Source organism: Diceros bicornis, chromosome X (assembly GCF_020826845.1).
Source record: "Diceros bicornis minor isolate mBicDic1 chromosome X, mDicBic1.mat.cur, whole genome shotgun sequence".
NCBI classification, from domain to species: Eukaryota; Metazoa; Chordata; class Mammalia; order Perissodactyla; family Rhinocerotidae; genus Diceros; species Diceros bicornis.
Window position 1 is genome coordinate 11,802,435 of NC_080781.1, and position 17,234 is coordinate 11,819,668.

Genomic DNA, 17,234 nt, shown 5'->3' on the forward strand with positions numbered 1-17,234 from the left:
ATAAGGGGAAAATTAATAAATTTTATCATGTTAATAATATGATCAAGAAAGTGGAAAGCCGCGAACTGGGAAAAGATATTTGTAAAACATACAACTAGCAAAGGATTGCTATAAAATAGTTTTTACACATAAAAAAGCAAAAGGAAACAACCTAATTGAATAGTTTTCAAAAGAAATAAGCAGGTATTTCACAGATAAAACACAAATGGTCAGTAGACATATTGAAATGGTACTCAAGCTCATTACTAATTGGATAAATGCAAACTAAAACCACAATGAGATGCTATTTAACATTCTCTAGATTGGCAAAAATTAAGAAGTCTGACAACGCCAAGTGTTGGTGAGGATATAAAGAAATTAGAACTTTTCTACACTATGGTGAGAGTGTAAATTATTACAACATTGTGGGAAACAACTTGGCATTATCTAATAAAATTGAAGCTGTGCATACTTTAGGACTCAATAATTCTTCCTCTAAATATGCACATGTACAGCAGAAGAAATGTACAAGAATATTATGCAGCATTATTTATCATAGCAAAAACCTGGAAACCACCCAAAAGCCCATCAGCAGTGGAATGAATGAATAAATGGTGGAATGCTCATAGAATGGAGCAATATTGTGTGAAAATGAATGAATTCTTGCTATGTGCAATAACATAATATTGACTAAACAAAATAAGTCACGGAAGAATACAAATTATCTCATTCAATTTATGTATAGTTTAAAACGTGAGAAACTAAACAATGTGTGTGTGTGTGTGTTAGAATAATAAAGTAAAGCAAGAAAACGATAACAAAATATTCAGGATAGAAGTTAATCTAAGAGATGGGAGAATGGTTCAGCATTCAGGGGGCTTCAGAGGTGTGGGTGATTTTCTATGTCTTATACCATATGTGGTTACACAGAAATTTGTTTTATTATTCTTATGTATGCTTTGTATGTATTCCACATATATGTTATTATAAGTATGTAATATTTCAATATAAACCATTTTCAAAAAGCAATGAACATGTCAATTAGCAGTGGAGCTGATTAGAATTAGTGCATAAAAAAGAGAAGTCTGAGAGAGAAATCAAATCCCAATCCAAGGAATGAGTAATGAGAACAGATAATATATTCAGTTTCACAAACGAGTATTACAAAGTTGGAGATGCCTCTATCGGTCTATTTGAGATAGGTTCTACTCAACTTTTTCACATTTCAACCATACAGTCAGATCCTATTACTCTATTTTCATGTTTATCATGAAACCTTCCCAGGCAGCATGCACCCAAAAAGCTGATACACTGTTCAGACTACATGGCTTACTTGGCAGCCCCATAGCTATATTTTCATTCTGGTTTATATGTCAGGATCTTAAGTATTACAGAGTTAGTAAGATATTTGGGGCACTGACAAGATTAATTTTGTGAACCTGCCAAGCGGAGACCCAGAGTTTAGACTGTGAAAAATACATAGGTGAATGCCACATTTTGAAGCTCTTGGGTGTCAGTCAGCTGATATCCCCAGATGATACTCTGACCTAGAGCCCCACTTCTATAGTTTTTATTTTTCTTATCTTCACATATAAATCATAAGTCCCTAGAGGGCAGAGATAATGTCTTATATTACTTTGCCTCATCTTCAGAGAAATACACAGTACTTTGTATATAGTAAATGCTCAATTTATTTGTTGCCTGGTTGATTGGCAGGACTGTTGATTACATATGCACTATCCTCTTAGCATCTATACTATGCTTTACAACAATAATAAAAATGTCATCATTGAATATAATGAATGGAACTCCACTTCAACTCCCAAGTGCTAGCTTACTTGCAAATGTAAAACTATTGCTATTGTTCAAGTGAAGATAATTCACTCTTTCAAAATAAACTTCTTTTCAGCCTTCTGTGAACCAAGAAGAGGATTTTATGGGGGGGGATAAACATTAATCAAGTCAATAACAAAACTTTAAAATCTGAGAACTCTCCAAACGAAATTTTCAGCAAGAGTATCATGATAATGAAGGTGATGTCGAGACAGTTTTCATGTCAGTTGTAGAACCAAACCTAGGAGATTCTAAGGAGATCCTAAGACAAGTGATACTGCAACAATCAATCTTATTGTTATTCGTTATTTTCATTTTTAGAATTGTAGGAAGGAGGAACATTTCCAACACATTCAAGTGGGATTACATTTGATTTATCCTCCAAATTATTGTTTGCCCACTTGATGTTTATGAAAAGAAATGCTGCATTTCTCACATTAGCTAACAGAGACGAAATCACTTGTATGAATCATTCCTGGAAATAGAAATTGTTTCAAGTGCTGGACATATTTGTGGTCTGTGAACGTTGAACACTAATAAGCAGAAGAGTTCCAATCCTAAAATGATTTTTCTGACTTCTAAATAATTTAATCCAGAAATACTTTGGACAGACATCCAATTGTCTGCATGGAACCTGGAAGAACAGTGATTTCACATTTAGACTTTATGGCCTTAAAGCTTGCCTCTCTGCATGCTGAGCATCTTTATTCATTCCACAAGATAAAGAAGAGAGAAGCAAACTGGATTTCCAAAAATGAAAGAGAATAAATGTGGGGTGACATCAGTTCTTTAGGCATCCTTGCTCTGTGGACAATGCTGGCCTTTGAAAACAGCTTTAAATTCATCAGTACTAGCACTTGTAGCAGCCTGCACAAATCAACATGCAAAAACTATGCTTCATGTTTCATCTTCCTTTTATAATTCCTGTCCTCCTAGCAATTTATTTAACCCAACAGAATGGGCTCTATAGTGTACCTTTGATTTCCAATACAACCAATGCGAGGAGATAAAGGACATATGGGCCAGTGAGTGGCCATGAAAGTTGAGAGCTATTTGTTGACTCTGCAGTGGTAGCTTAGAGATCCCAGATTTAAGAGATTGACTTTCTACCTGATCCCTGACATATTATATATAGTCAAAGAATGGCAATCACTAATCGTTAATCTCACAAGCCACACAATTTTAATGTGATCATAATGACCAAGCATTCTCATGTCAGAGGGTTTTCTCACCCAGAAATCCATTCTAACCTTGGGCCCTATAGTGAGAAGAGGGTCTGTGTGAGGCGGGAGAATCTTTCCTAAAATTCAGAAGGTGCATTTTATCAAGATGAAATTGACTTTATTGTTCTCTGTGAGGAAGCATCCTCAAGCAACTAAAGATTTGGTGAAACAGCTTCTTGCCCTCTCTAATTTGTCTCAAACCTCTACTTCTTGGTTGGTGTCAACTGCAAATTAATAAGTCTTTTCTTAATCTCTACTTCATCTTTTTAAGTGGAGGAAAGAATGCTCATATTTGAAGATGACCATCTGTCTGCAGGAAGACTCGTAAGATTCATGAGGAGAACTGATGCAGGATATCGATGTATTAGACATCTTTCAACTCTTTCCCTAAGGACACTGATGTTGAGACTCAATAATGGGCTTTCCATTTGTCATTTGTGTGTATGTGTATGTGAATATGATGGAGACCAAAAGGCCACCAAGAAAGGGGCACTTACTGCAATGGAATCTTAAACATAGTTATTAAAAGATAGTGATGGGTGGATAGTAGGTTTTCTGAGACTTGAAAAATAACATCAATCATACATATGACCAGAAATAAGTCTGTTCACTTGGGTAGTAAGTATACAAAGTATGACTTTGTCACATAATAATCATGTGGATTTGGGACAATTGATTGACTTATATAAAGGTCAGATTCCTCATTGGAAAAAAATATGGCAATTAATCATTGTTCTGCCTACCACGTAGTGCAGGTATTTTGAAAACTAAAAAGCATCATGTATATGTTAGAGGTTTATCAGTGTCAGTAAATGGTACTGATGTTCAAATGATACTGAGTTCATAAGAAATGTCTCTAATTGTTTATATCTATTTAGAATTTTTTAATATGTAGCATCATATAGACCAAATATCGTGTACTGATCCTTATGACATTATAGGATGGGTCAGAATCTTCTCATTTCTCTGATAAGAAGAGTATAAAACAAGGGTGCCACGTGCCTCAACCAGTTGTAATTTGGTGAATTAGAAGCATAGGTGGATTTGACTTCAGTGTTCCATTGCATTGCAAGTAAGACCTTTTCCAAGCTCCTGAGACTTACTGTCTTTGAAACTGGAATTGTCCAAGGGATAAAGTCAAAACACGAAGTTTAGCAGTCAATTGATGCTAAGAACTGAGATTAAGAGTCTAAAACACATTCTCAACTATGATTTCATATGACTTTGAAGAGTCTTCCATATAGAAGTATTTTATGTAGCAATACTATCATCTGCATTTTACATGTTATGAAAATGAAGCTCAGTGGGATAAAATGACTTGCCCAAGGTCACATAATTGATCAGTGTTAGAGGTGGAACCTGAATCAAGAACATCAGATTCATAGTCTCCTACTTGAATTTTCATCTCATATTATAGACTCCTGAGCCACTGAGCTTGGTTTCCTTTCAAATAATCATAGTTCTTAACTTGTTAATTCTCTAACAAGTAATTTTTGACAGAATTATACATATTTAAATATATATTTTTTTATTTTAGCAGCACTTCTGGGTGCATTTTAAAAATTGTATCCTAGTCACCATCAATACCGTTGTGATTATTGTCATTATCACTGAATGTATGGAGATAAAATGGTAGACCAAAATAGATGCTGCCCTGTCCATTACAAAGCTCATTATCTAAGCAATTAATCATACACATGTATACATGCAGTGGTGACAAGCTCTTTGAATCAGAGTTGCTAAATACTAAGGGAGCAGGTAATAGGGAGAGTTGATAGAGTCATGCAGGTCAGGTAAGGCCTTCTTGAAGAAATAACACTTGAGCAGAGATTTGAAAAATAAGCTGATGTTAACAAGACAAAATGGGAGGCATGAGCACTCCATGGAATTAAGCAATATGGCAAACATGAGGGACTAAAAGGAGACAAATATGGCTAGAGAGGAACGAATGAGATAAGTAGGGGATGAGATGAAGGACAATGTAGGCATGGGCCAGACCATGTGGAACTTTTAGGTCAAGCAGTTTTCTTGTTCTACCCAAAGATCAATGGAGAATCATAGTGTTAATCAGGGGGTGTGACATAAATAGATTTTGATTTTTGAAGAACCATTCTGGTTGTAGCGTAGAGAATGAGGTGGAGGAGGATCAGCTGTTGGTCCAAGTAGACTAGTAAGCTAACTGCTGCTGAAATATGAGCAAGATATAAGGATAAACCAACTGGGGTCATGGAGGTTGAGATGGAGAGAAGTGGACAGATTTGGAAAATATTTGAGAGATAAAATCAATAGAGCTTGGTAAAGAACTGAATATGGTGGGTGATGGAGGCTTAGAGATGATGCCTTGGCTTTTGGTGAGTGACAATGCAACAGGCACAGTATAACAGGAACAGGATTTGGAGGAAGTATTAAAAGTTTGTTTTTGACATGTAGAGTTTGAGGAGACTTTGAGATATCCAACAGGAATTGTTCAGGAAGTAGTTGGATATAAAGGTCTGGATAGAAACGTATATTTATGTGTTATCTGCATAAAAGGATAATGGAAGTTATGGATGTGCATAACATTGTCTGAGAGAGTGTAGTGTGAGAAGAAAAGAGGGCCTAGAATATAGCTTTCAGGAAATCTAACTTTTATAAGCCAGGTAGAGGGGAATATGCCTGCCAAGTAGATAGAATAGGAGGCAAGCCAGGAGTGCACTGTGTCATTTATTATTGAAGCAATAATAAGTGCTTCAAGAGAACGGAATGGTGGTTGTAGAAACAGGGGAGAGGATGAAATGGGAAGTTGCTAATCAATGGGTATAAAGTTTCAGTGAGGCAAGATAAGTTCTAGAGATCCACTGTACAATATTGTGCCTATAGTTAACAATATTGCATTGTACACTTAAAAATCTTTTGAGAGAGTAGATCTCATATTAAGTGTTCTTATCCCAATAAAATAAAAATAAAAGTGTTTTTAAAAAAAAGAAGAGAAAAAAGACTGATGATGTTAAGGGCCACAGAAATGTCAAGTAAGATGACAACAGAAAAATATCTTTTGGCCTTAGTTACAAGGAATTCATTGGCAGACTTAGGGAGAACTGTTTCTGTGGATTGACAGAGCTGGAATCCAAATTGAGAAGAGATGAGAAGTAAAATGAGGAGGCTAGACTAGATTCTCTCTAAACTTCATTCCAACTTTAAAATAAATGCTGTGATTTTATGCTGCTGGCCAGAGTCTCCCTTTGTCACAAGTTTCCCTACTCACCCTACTCCTGTTTAATAATAAGACACTGCTGTTGAAAGAAATGATTTGCAAAGACTGTATTATTGTAAGCATCATTACAACCTCAAATAAATTTGGGACAAATTATTTTATATCTATATCTATCTATCTATCTATCTATCTATCTATCTATCTATCTATCTATCTATCTATATATATATACTCTCTCTATATATATTCTTTTGGAAAGAATCTTGAGCATAAAAAATCTTGTATGAGTTTTATATAGCACAAATTGAAGAAATGTATTTCCAGGAATTGATTTTATTTTGGGGGTCAGGACTGCAGGGATAAAATCAGGTCTAGAGTTTCCATGTGGATGAATTTGAAAGTGGATAGATTCGAAGCTGCAGTCCAGGGATGTCTCACACTACACTATACTGTTTTCCTTTTAAATTGAATCATTTTTTCTGGGCTTTGAGAGTTAAGAGAACACATCCAAAGAATTGATTTTGTACATAAGCAGAATGCTTGGGCACTGCTGCTTTTCATTTAAAGAGAGGTTCCTATATTCTCACTGTCTTGGTGGGATAGAAATCTCGTAAAAGGGCATATAGACCATTGCTAATCAGTGTGATCAGTGGACCAGCAGCATCAATTTCATCTAAGAACTTGTTAGAAATGCAGAATCTCAGAACCACCTCAGACCTACTGGATCAGAATCTGCATTTCAACAAGAACCTCAGGTGATTTATATTAACATTAAAAGGTGAAAAGAATTTGCAACTTTTTTCTCAGAACCTACCTTCAAAAAACATAGAAATATTTGTTACTCTGCTATGACATTTAAACTGACTGAAGGGAAGATTGGTCATTTATGGACAAAAAATGAATCATATTATTTTCTTTTAAAATTAAGACCTGCAATGGAGTGTCAAGGTGACTAACGAGGTATATTTTATAGAGAAAAAGTAGGTTACTCACCCAGCTCGTCGTAGAACATCCATTTTTCATTTCCCCTTACCAGAAGCTGCTAATTACTTGCATTGAACTATTTACCCTTCCTCTTATTTATTAATAATAATATTTGTAAATTTAATTTGAGATAGCAAGGTTACCTGTCATGCTTTTGTACAGGATTTATAAACTTTCACTATTTTCTGTCTCTTTAGCCAATTTAGGAGAACATCTACACTTTATTACATAACCTTCCCTGGTGATGAACATCTGGAGTGGGCAGATGAAACTCAACCACAGTCTCATCCTTCCTTGCTCCATTTCTTACATGGAGCCCTACTCTAACCTTTAGCCAGGGCAGGAAAAGATTGCTACTGCCCCCTGCTGGCCCATTGTATTTTTCCTCCTCTACAAATCTGCGACTTGAGGATGCCCAAGGATTTGGAGCCACAGAAGAAAGCTGAGCGGAAGGGGCTTTCTCTAGTAGAGAGGTAGAGAGATCCTTTGGGAACAGGTGGCTAAAATCAAAAGAAAACACTCAAGGGGCGAGGAAGCCATAAGGGGCTTCTAAATTAAATTGTCGACCCTCATAAACCTTTTTCTGCACATGGGCTTCAATATGCCAAGGAAATGTCCCCTCCTCTTCAGCACAGAACTCCTCTTTTGCCTCCAGGTTTCACTGACAAGGAGTAGATTACCCAGTTCCCTATTATAATTTCAGTACTCCTGATCCTGGTCTCTGCTTCCTCCAATTTCCTTTTCCCATGCCTAAACCTTATTCCCCTCTCTTTTCTGCTTCAAACTCTCGTCCCGCCCACCCACCAACAGACTCGCATTCCCAGGAGCTCAGACCCTAGCGTCCTTCATCCTCTCTGTCTACGCTGACTTCTGCTCTCCCCTGGCCGTCATCGCACCTTCCTCAGCAACCCTTCGCTGAACGGCCAGTCACTCTTTGCCTTTGAACGGCAGGCATGTCCCCTCTTGAATGCCTCTCCCCTACCCCCGCCCCAAGCGACTGAAAAAGGAAACATGCGCACTTCAGAGCTAGGAGCTGTCCGAGTGCTGAAATTTATAGGCTGGGTAGGATCACGTCTCCGTCTCTTTCTGTAGCCCTCATTCCAGCACAGGATCTCAGCAATTTTGCCCTCTTTTCCCTACCCACTCCAACGCGCAGAGTCCTTTCTTCTCCCTCATTTACAACTTCTTTTAAAAAGAGAACATTTTCTAGAGAAAAGAGATTTGCTAAACAGAAAGGACATAAAAGCCACAGCAACACGACTTCCAGCATGGCATTGTCACCATTCCCCTTTACGTGGTGATGCGATTAAGGTAGCAGCGTTTTCATTATTCAGGAAAAGCAACTGGGGGATCTATCAGTTCTAAGGCTTTGTCTTTCTTGGGTTAACTGATGGTCCTGAGCCCTGGTTTGACCTGACCATGATGCCTAGGACTGGCACTTTTTGTTTTTTCTCAGCAAACTGTCCAAACCCAAATCTCTTTTTGATTTTCAAGGAAACTAGACTCTTGTCAGATTTTGAATCTGGACAATAAATAGATACTTTGTCCTAGCTTCTTTCTGGAATCATTTCGGGGATATTTTCCACAAGCATCACAGAAACAGGAATGGACCGGCAGCTAGTGAACATTTTGACAGCCTTGTTTGCATTTTTCTTAGAGACAAACCACTTCAGGTAGGTGAAACGACTTTGCATGCTGATATTTTGCACATGAAAACTGTTTGAAAGAGAACGTGTCACGCAATTTTTATCTATTTTTCTATGCCCTGGACCATATTATTTTAATTTTATAGAGGAGAGTTAGATTTCTTTTGTTCTTTTAAAAAAGCTTAATTATGGTGGGAGGGTGGTAAATTTTCACAAAGGCAAGTTTTATGATGCATAACCCCACGCTATGCATTTCAACACATTTTCACAGCAAATGTGATATAAGGTAGTCTGATGAGTTGCATGCTGTTTATATTTCTGTGTAATGGTGATATTTTTGCTTTCAAATTCTTCTGGAAGTCATTTAAAGGGATTATTGGATGCAATGCTTTTCATAAGGTGGAAGTGATTGGATTAATTTGCCAGGAGCATGCTCATTTTATATAAAATATAAAAGAACCCTAATTCTTAGCCAACTTGGGACTTCTATTGTATTTCAGCAAGTAGATGCATACCATGAGGACTACAATTCAGGAAATTTCTTGAAACATCAAAAACATTTAAAATCTCCTTTTACCACTATAGTCTACTGTTCAGTATATTTGGAAATTTATTGGCTACCAAAATTTAATTTATATGACATCTTTGTATTTATGTATGCATGAGAAATGGACTATGCATAATTAAAATAAGTAAGAAATCATTATTTTCATGCTTGCATTTTCTACCTAATTTACAAATTGTCAAATCAATTGATACTTCAAAATATCAGATTATTACCAGTGAGTGAAATAGCCATCCTAGTGGCAGAGGTTCTAAGACAGGATAGAGATAGGAGATGTTCATACAACAAAGTGTAGGACTCTTCATTTAATTTTCACCAAATTTTATGGTATTTTTTTCACAGAACCAAGAGAAATGGAACATATAGCAATAATGCTATGAGTACTGGGAAACCCCACTATGTTCCTTTCAAGTTCACACCTCCTACTATGATTAATAAAAATTGTAGGCTGGGTTTTATTAGAATCATCATCATCATCATCTTCTTCATCACCACCACCACCATTATCATAATCAAATAATAGTTGATTAATCAGATGAATCTGCATATGGGAAAGTGAGTATTTCTAGATGATTGTATCAATTTTTAACTCCTACTAAATGTTTATATCATATTTGCGCTTGTATTTAATACTACTTTGAAAAACTGGCAAGAATGTGGTATTTTCTTAATGATAGAATTAACGAGATTATTTGTTAAATTATTGAAAACAGAGCTTGTAAAACGTATGCTTTAGGAAAGAAATCAACATTCAATCAACCACTATGTATTGTGAAAGAATTCATTTTACTACAAACCAAATAAGCCCTTTAAAGGAAATGAAAATCTGAGAAATTTTCCAATCAACATTTAGTGTTTTTGATAATGCAAAAGACAAAATGATTTAGAAGTTATTTTTCATGAATACTCTTTTGGAGAGTCAACAATTTAAATGCTAATATATCAATAACAACTGATAAAATAATAGAAGTACAGACATGCTTATTGTTTGACCTATCTTAGAATGAAATTAAATTTCCAAGTGAAGATTTCCTTTTAGACAACACATTGAAAATTATTGGTAGTTGATAGCTGGAATAGAATCTAGCAGGTGAGAAAAGAAGCAATAGGATAATTTGTTCTGCCCATCTTATTACGTATTTCTCTCCCTCTACTTTTTATAAAAGCAGAGGACTTATATTAAGGGCTGAAGTGTTGGAAGACTTTTTTTTAAGTCATGGGCAAATGATTTTAAGACAATCAAATAAATTTTAGATATTGTCATCTTCATTTCTCTGATGACTCTAGAAAGAAATAGCTTTATATATCCATAAAATCTACAACCTAAAACTATGCATGTTGTATCATCTTAAACATCTTATGGCTAAGGTCTAGAAACTTAGAAGATATGACTCAGGATTTATATCACTCATCATTTAAAGTTAACTTTAGACCATGTACAAGTTCTGAAGTTGACCAAAGAGTTTTGTAATTTTCTTTTTCTTCTTACTAACATATCAAATATATTTAAAAACATGATGTCAAACATTCTGTGAGCATTAGTTCTCAGGTGATGAGAACGGAATTGTTGCTAAAAGAGTTAATGATGTGTTTAGGATGGCTTTCTGCAAAGACCATGACTCCAGGTCTGGAAAACAACCTTCGCAGACTCTATCTCCCTCAGATTTCTTGGACAAATTAATGGGAAGGACATCAGGATATGATGCAAGAATCAGGCCAAATTTTAAAGGTAGGATCAACTTAAACATATGTTAAGCCTGTGGAAAATCTTCTAGATGTTTGAATACTCTGAAAAAAGTTTTTAGGGCTTTTTATTATGAAATGGAAACAAGTATATTATTCACCTCATTTTGGCATTCTTTTGAACTAGTCAATTTAATAGCTTAAATTTTACATGCTGCTTGCCACTGTTGAAAACTTTCTTCATTTATATTCTATTTCACAAAGAAAACTAATGTCAGAGATTATTGCCACACTCTCTATTTCACCTTAAGTGAGAGTGTGACTGGAAACAATGTGAGAAGAGGCTCTAGTCGAGTACATTAGAAACTTTTGGTTTCGTCTTGTTTAAATACTCTAATTGTTTATTTGAAGTTATTTATCTGAAATTAACAAAAAAAGATCATAGAATTGTAAAGTACACATGTCAAAGATGGTGGGTACTTCCTTTATTCATTAGAAACAAACCAAAAGTTTGGGGTTTTTGTTTGTTCAACATGACAAAAATGTAATTAATAGTGCATATAAATTACTTTTTATCCTTTTGGTTTATTTTTATTCTGAATCAAAAAAATACTTCAATAAGAAATTATTAATTATTCAATTATTAATAATTAATTATTTTTGATGCTTTAATTTTTAAATACATATTTTAAGTGACAATTGCATTTTATCTTGTAATTTAATTTAACATAATGCATTGTGAAGTGTTTATAATATTTTATAAAAGGAGAAATCCATAATATTCTAGATATTATGTCATAATTCATGCATTGCTTTGCTTTTGCTTCTTAGCAATTTAATTGTATTGCTTTCCTTGAGGTTTAATTTTTATTATTGGCAAATATGAGCATGAAAACTAAATTCTAAATTCATTTTCTCTTTAAATGCTACACCTCTGAATATACCCAGCTCAGGGCACATTTCATTAAGAAAAATGTCAGAATTTTGACAAAACAAATGTTTTTGATTTATAGAGTATTTCAAAAAGACACAACAGAACTAAGTTCAAAGCTCAATTTTCCTGAAAACGATTGTCATGTTCATCCTATTTCATATTAATTTTGTGGTCATTCCTTTGGAAGTCAATATTTGAAATAAAATCTTATGAGTAACAAGTTGAGAATCAGCTTTCAATGGGACTGCTCATTCATACATTTATTCACTTAGCCATTCAATAACTTGAGTCTGAACTATATGCAAAATACCAACTACCCTAAGCTTTGAAAGTTGAGAAATGAAACAGGTTTGGGTGCTACCATCAAAAATCTCAGAGGAGAGAGCAGATGTTACAGGGATACTTATAAAATATAACAATATAATATGTAATAATATAAAATATAATATATAATATTAGATAGAAATAGTTAAGTAGTTAATAGTCAAGTAACATTAGGAAGCACAGATAAAATGCTACAGGATTCCAACAAATGGAGAGATGATTTCCTGTTAAGTTATTTATGGAAAGCTTCATAGAGGTGGTCCAGAGATAGAAAATTGTTTCAAGTTTATGAGTATCTTGTTTAGCAGCAGCTATTATTCATTATTTTCTAGAAATAATTTTTCAAAAGAGGAGGAAAGTGCAAAGAGTAATAAAACAAATACCCATGCTTCCATTGCTACTTTAAGTGACCACCTAGAATGAGCAATCATTTCCACACACAGCTTTTTTTCTGGTTCTTCTGGGGATGTCATCCTTCAAAAATGACATTTCTCATAACTCTAAAGGATAAAAAAATGAGGAGAACATCAAGTGTAGCAAAGCATGGCCATATTTTTGAGATCTATCCACTACTTAAAGACCTGAGCACAGGATGTTTTAAAGACTTATAAAAGGCAAATGGGGTGGATATCATTTAAGACTCTAAAATTAATGGACTTCACTGAGTTTTGTCTCTCTCTCCATTTAACTCTCTACTTTGATGAATCCTGATATTCTTTCATAAATTTTATTTACATAGACCACTTAGATCAATTACCTAACAATTCCCACAATTCTCTTTACTCTGAGGATCTTGGCTTCTCCTGAATGTAAAACATTCCCCTTTATTTTAGACTAAAATAATTTTCCTTCCTTGGTGTTCCCATGGAACTTCATATGTCTAATATGGTTCCTTTGCACGTTTATGTTTCATCAACCCACGCTCCACACCACATTTGAGAGGGCAAGGAAGTACCTTATTTTTTTATATATACACTATGTATATATAGTGTAGGGAAAAGAAGTCATCCTTTTCTCCAGAATGAGGAAATAAGAACCAGGAAAGAAAGAAAACTGTAGATTAATTATGAAGATTAGTGCTTCCAGTTAGTTGTAGTAGAAGTTGAGAGTGAGAACTTTTGAGGTACCAACCAATAGTCACAGTGGCTAGCAAAGATGATCTTAGTTGAACTGGGGAGAGAAAGAAATAAAAGAAAGAGATACTAGGGAACTTGTAACAGTGAGGAGGCTAGGAAGAACACTATAGTACTTACTGTAGTTGATTAGCAATGTATCAATGAGAAATTTTATATAGTATGTAGAAATGAAGAGTAATTAGGAAACGTGATTGTATCTGGAATAGTGACAGGCCCCCTGCAAATGCCAAAAAACAAATTGACTACGATAACAGTAAACATGACGATAATGCTGCTGCTGCTGCTGAACATGACAATAAGGGTGATTAATAAGAAGACACAAGGGCAAGATTTGACTATAAAAGCAAGAGCCAAATATGGGCTGTTGAGGTAAAGGGAACGGCTTTTCTAGAACACTTATTAAATGTTAGCACATTTCTCTGTTTTCCTTGCTGACATGCATTGGTAAGGGAAAAAAGAAATGCACATGCATAATTTTTCTTATTGGAAGGAATTTTTCCAGCATACTTTCAAATCAGTAAAATATTTCATGTCTATTCTATATCCCTGATGGACTCTGAAATATGTCTTAATGGGCGTATGTACAAGAAGGAAGACGGACATAAGCTAGAAAAGGGAACCAGAAATGATTCAGACTTGACTTGGACTCTCTGTAATTGAGAGCCATTCTTAGAAACTATAGGGAAAAAATAGCTTTTCTGATGTACTGAAGCACTAGTGTATAAACAAAGTCATGAGTCAGAGTTGCCAACTGCATTCTATCTATAAGACCCATAGAGACCTGGGTCAGATCTTGTGAAACCATAAATTTGCAAAATCCTCAGTTCAGATAAAAACACAAGCTATGTCCATTCACAATTACCTGTTTCTGAAACCATGGTAAATGTTGATTCCATGTCAACAGCAGAGCCTCTTTCCCCACTTGGATGATTTGTCTCATTCTCAGCTGATTTATCATGGATTCTATCATCCATCAGACATTCCTTTGTCAGTATTATTGTATCTTGAAAACGTCACTTTAAACATTAAGCTTTTAAAGAAATCAAATGAAATGCTTAAACCTGGGAAAAATGCATTAGTTCTGACTCTCTCTCTTTTAAATAAAGCCTATATCTATTTTAATAAAATTTTCTTTGAAAATAAAATTAACTTAGAATTATATCCTAAGTTTCATCCCAATACGAATAAATATATTTCACTGTAACATTCATTTGGGATAGGATCTGGAATAGACAATGCCAGGAAATAATTATTCACTCCACTTCTTTGTGCATGCCATGCACACTAATTTTTTTTCCATGTCTGGAGACCTAAATTTGAAAGTGTGATGTGTGACATTAAAACCTACATTTGCATGCAGTATGGTTTCCTTCATTTTCCAAAGAGTTATCAGCTCAAGAGGTGTTTTAGATATAAGTAGAAATAGAGCCACTTTCAAAAAACTAGATGTCTTCAGGTTTCTGCCCTTGGAAATTCTCTTGTCTTTGGCCAAGTGGAGCTCCAGCTCAACTGTTGTGCTTACCTGTTCCTGTAGGGAGTGGCTTGAGCACAAATGTCCAGCAGGGACACTTGGAAAGGGTGATTCTCTCAGTTAGTGATAATGCAGCATCAGTGTGATCATTTCTTTGATCACCCTGGTGGATGTGGTCATCAGATATTACTATGGATCCAGAGAAAAAGAGTAGAATGCTTGCAGGTATTAGAAGTATTTGACTTGAGTGCAGAAAGTAGCAGAAGCCTTCAGGCACCTGAAAGTGTACAGCCATTTTAGAACAATACAACAGGAGATAAAAGAGGAAAAATGTTACTGAAGGGAAAGGTTGGGAGCAACAAAGGGAAGTTTATATATGACTGTTTTGTTCAGAGGTGATATTGATGAAGAATTTTGAACATCTCAAATCCACTGGCTGTGTCACAATTTATGGACACCAACCAACACGTTTGTATATACTAGGCTACTATGGGCCTACAAGGTGCTTGTCAGGGATCTGAGGTGACATCAAGAAGGAGGCATCTATAGCATTCTAACATATCCCGGCAAAGTATGAACTTATTGGAATACGTCTTCCATAAAAGAGCCCTGGACTTTGATCCAGAAAAGTCAGATTCATGTCCTGGTTCAGCCACTTTTGAGGAAAGGTGTCTTCACCTCTCCATGCCTCAGGTTTTCTTCTGCCTTTGTCCACCTCATTTGGGTCGTTCTGAGCATCAAACGAGATCATGAATCTGAATGATTTGTTTTCAACTCTTAAGACTATTACAAATAATTTGAATTATTATTACTAGTTTCCCATTTCTCTTTTATAACCGACACTGACTATGTATTATCAAAGCTTATCCTTCATAGTGATTGGATCTTTATAGTTGTTTGATTTTTTTTAATGGAAAAAAAACAAGTCAAAGAAGTTCTAGCATCTTAAAGTCCTACCACAGTAACCAGAGCATAGATGTCATGTGTCTCAGCTGGTTCTCCTTTTATTAGTTTTGTGGGACTATTTCCAAACTGAAAGGGCGACTTCGTATTCTTAAATATGAAACAAAGAGGGAGCCAATTGTGGGAAGGAATTATCTTTATCCATTCAAATCCTATCCCTGATTATTTTCTTGGACTCACTTTTAAAATGAACCAAGTAAAAGACATAGGACCAATTTTGCTTGGTCCTGGAAAGAAGGACCCTAAATTTAACTGAACATATATGACTGTCATTTCTGATGTATTTTCTTGTCCAGTTACTGCAGTTGCAAGGGTCACTTCACAAACGTGCTGAATGAATTTCCTATTTTAGAAAAAGTATTTTAAAGAGAACATTTGGTCTCTACAACATGGCAGGTTAAGAGCACTGGAAATGGAAGCCCATAATTTAGTTTCTGAGGATGTATTACATTGCTTCCTGGTTGATTCTGAGTAAATTCATATCCCTAAGTTTCATTATTGAAAAAGCCTAAACATTTTATCCAGAATTCTATAGTGCTTGCTGTTTCTCCCCATCCTGAAGGACAATTCAACCTATTTTGCTGATTATCCGAGACTTCATTTAAAAAAAATTAACATAGATATCAGGGTATCTCGGTACTTAATGACTGGACATTATAATGTGTCCAGTTGGTACGATCAGGTTTAGAGTAAGAAAAAATAGTCATTAGTTTTTTTCTTGGTGTGTTGGATCAGACATGTTTGGAACAGGGTCTTAAAAATGGAAATATAGTTGATCAAGCCTCATAACAACAAGGTCTTGGGAAGCATTCTGGGTTCTCCTTAGAGTTAACACCTAAGAGGCTGTCCTGACTGTGGCATGCAGCATTTGCTCATTGACATCTTTCTTGAGAGGGCTACTCTGGACACTTGTGACTGATTCCAGATACTTTTAGCCATGTGAAACCCGCTACAGGAAGGACATGAGCAAAAGGAATAGTTCTCTAAGTGGTATTCTTAAATGCGAAAGACATTTAAGAATAAATTCATTAGGTTACCCTCTTGGAGTCTGGCCTGGCTAGCCCACTAAGTGTGGTCATGGGGCAAGTACAAGAGGGAAGCTGGACACTCCCTCTGACTCATGCCCTGGCTTGTGTACTCACCATTCCCTATGAACATGAGTACACCAAAAGGTGGCTCTGTTTTATTAACACATTCATCCAAGAGGGCAAAAGAAAATCCTGGATTGAGTCAAAATATGGAAAGCCAATAGGCAATTATGATGAACGTGACTGGATAAGTCTTGTTTTCTATTTTTTCT

At 35.4% G+C, this 17,234-nt stretch overlaps 1 protein-coding gene across 1 annotated transcript in view; it reads left to right on the top strand.

Moving 5' to 3' along the window:
* Positions 1 to 8,778: 8,778 nt before the first annotated feature.
* The window catches only part of GLRA2 (glycine receptor alpha 2), a 179,804-nt gene continuing 171,348 nt past the window's right edge, over positions 8,779 to 17,234 (top strand). The window contains exons 1-2 of the mRNA XM_058535463.1: positions 8,779 to 8,885; positions 11,019 to 11,152. Of these exons, the coding sequence (XP_058391446.1) occupies positions 8,818 to 8,885; positions 11,019 to 11,152 (202 nt within the window). The 5' untranslated portion in view covers positions 8,779 to 8,817. The remainder of the gene's footprint in view (positions 8,886 to 11,018; positions 11,153 to 17,234) is intronic.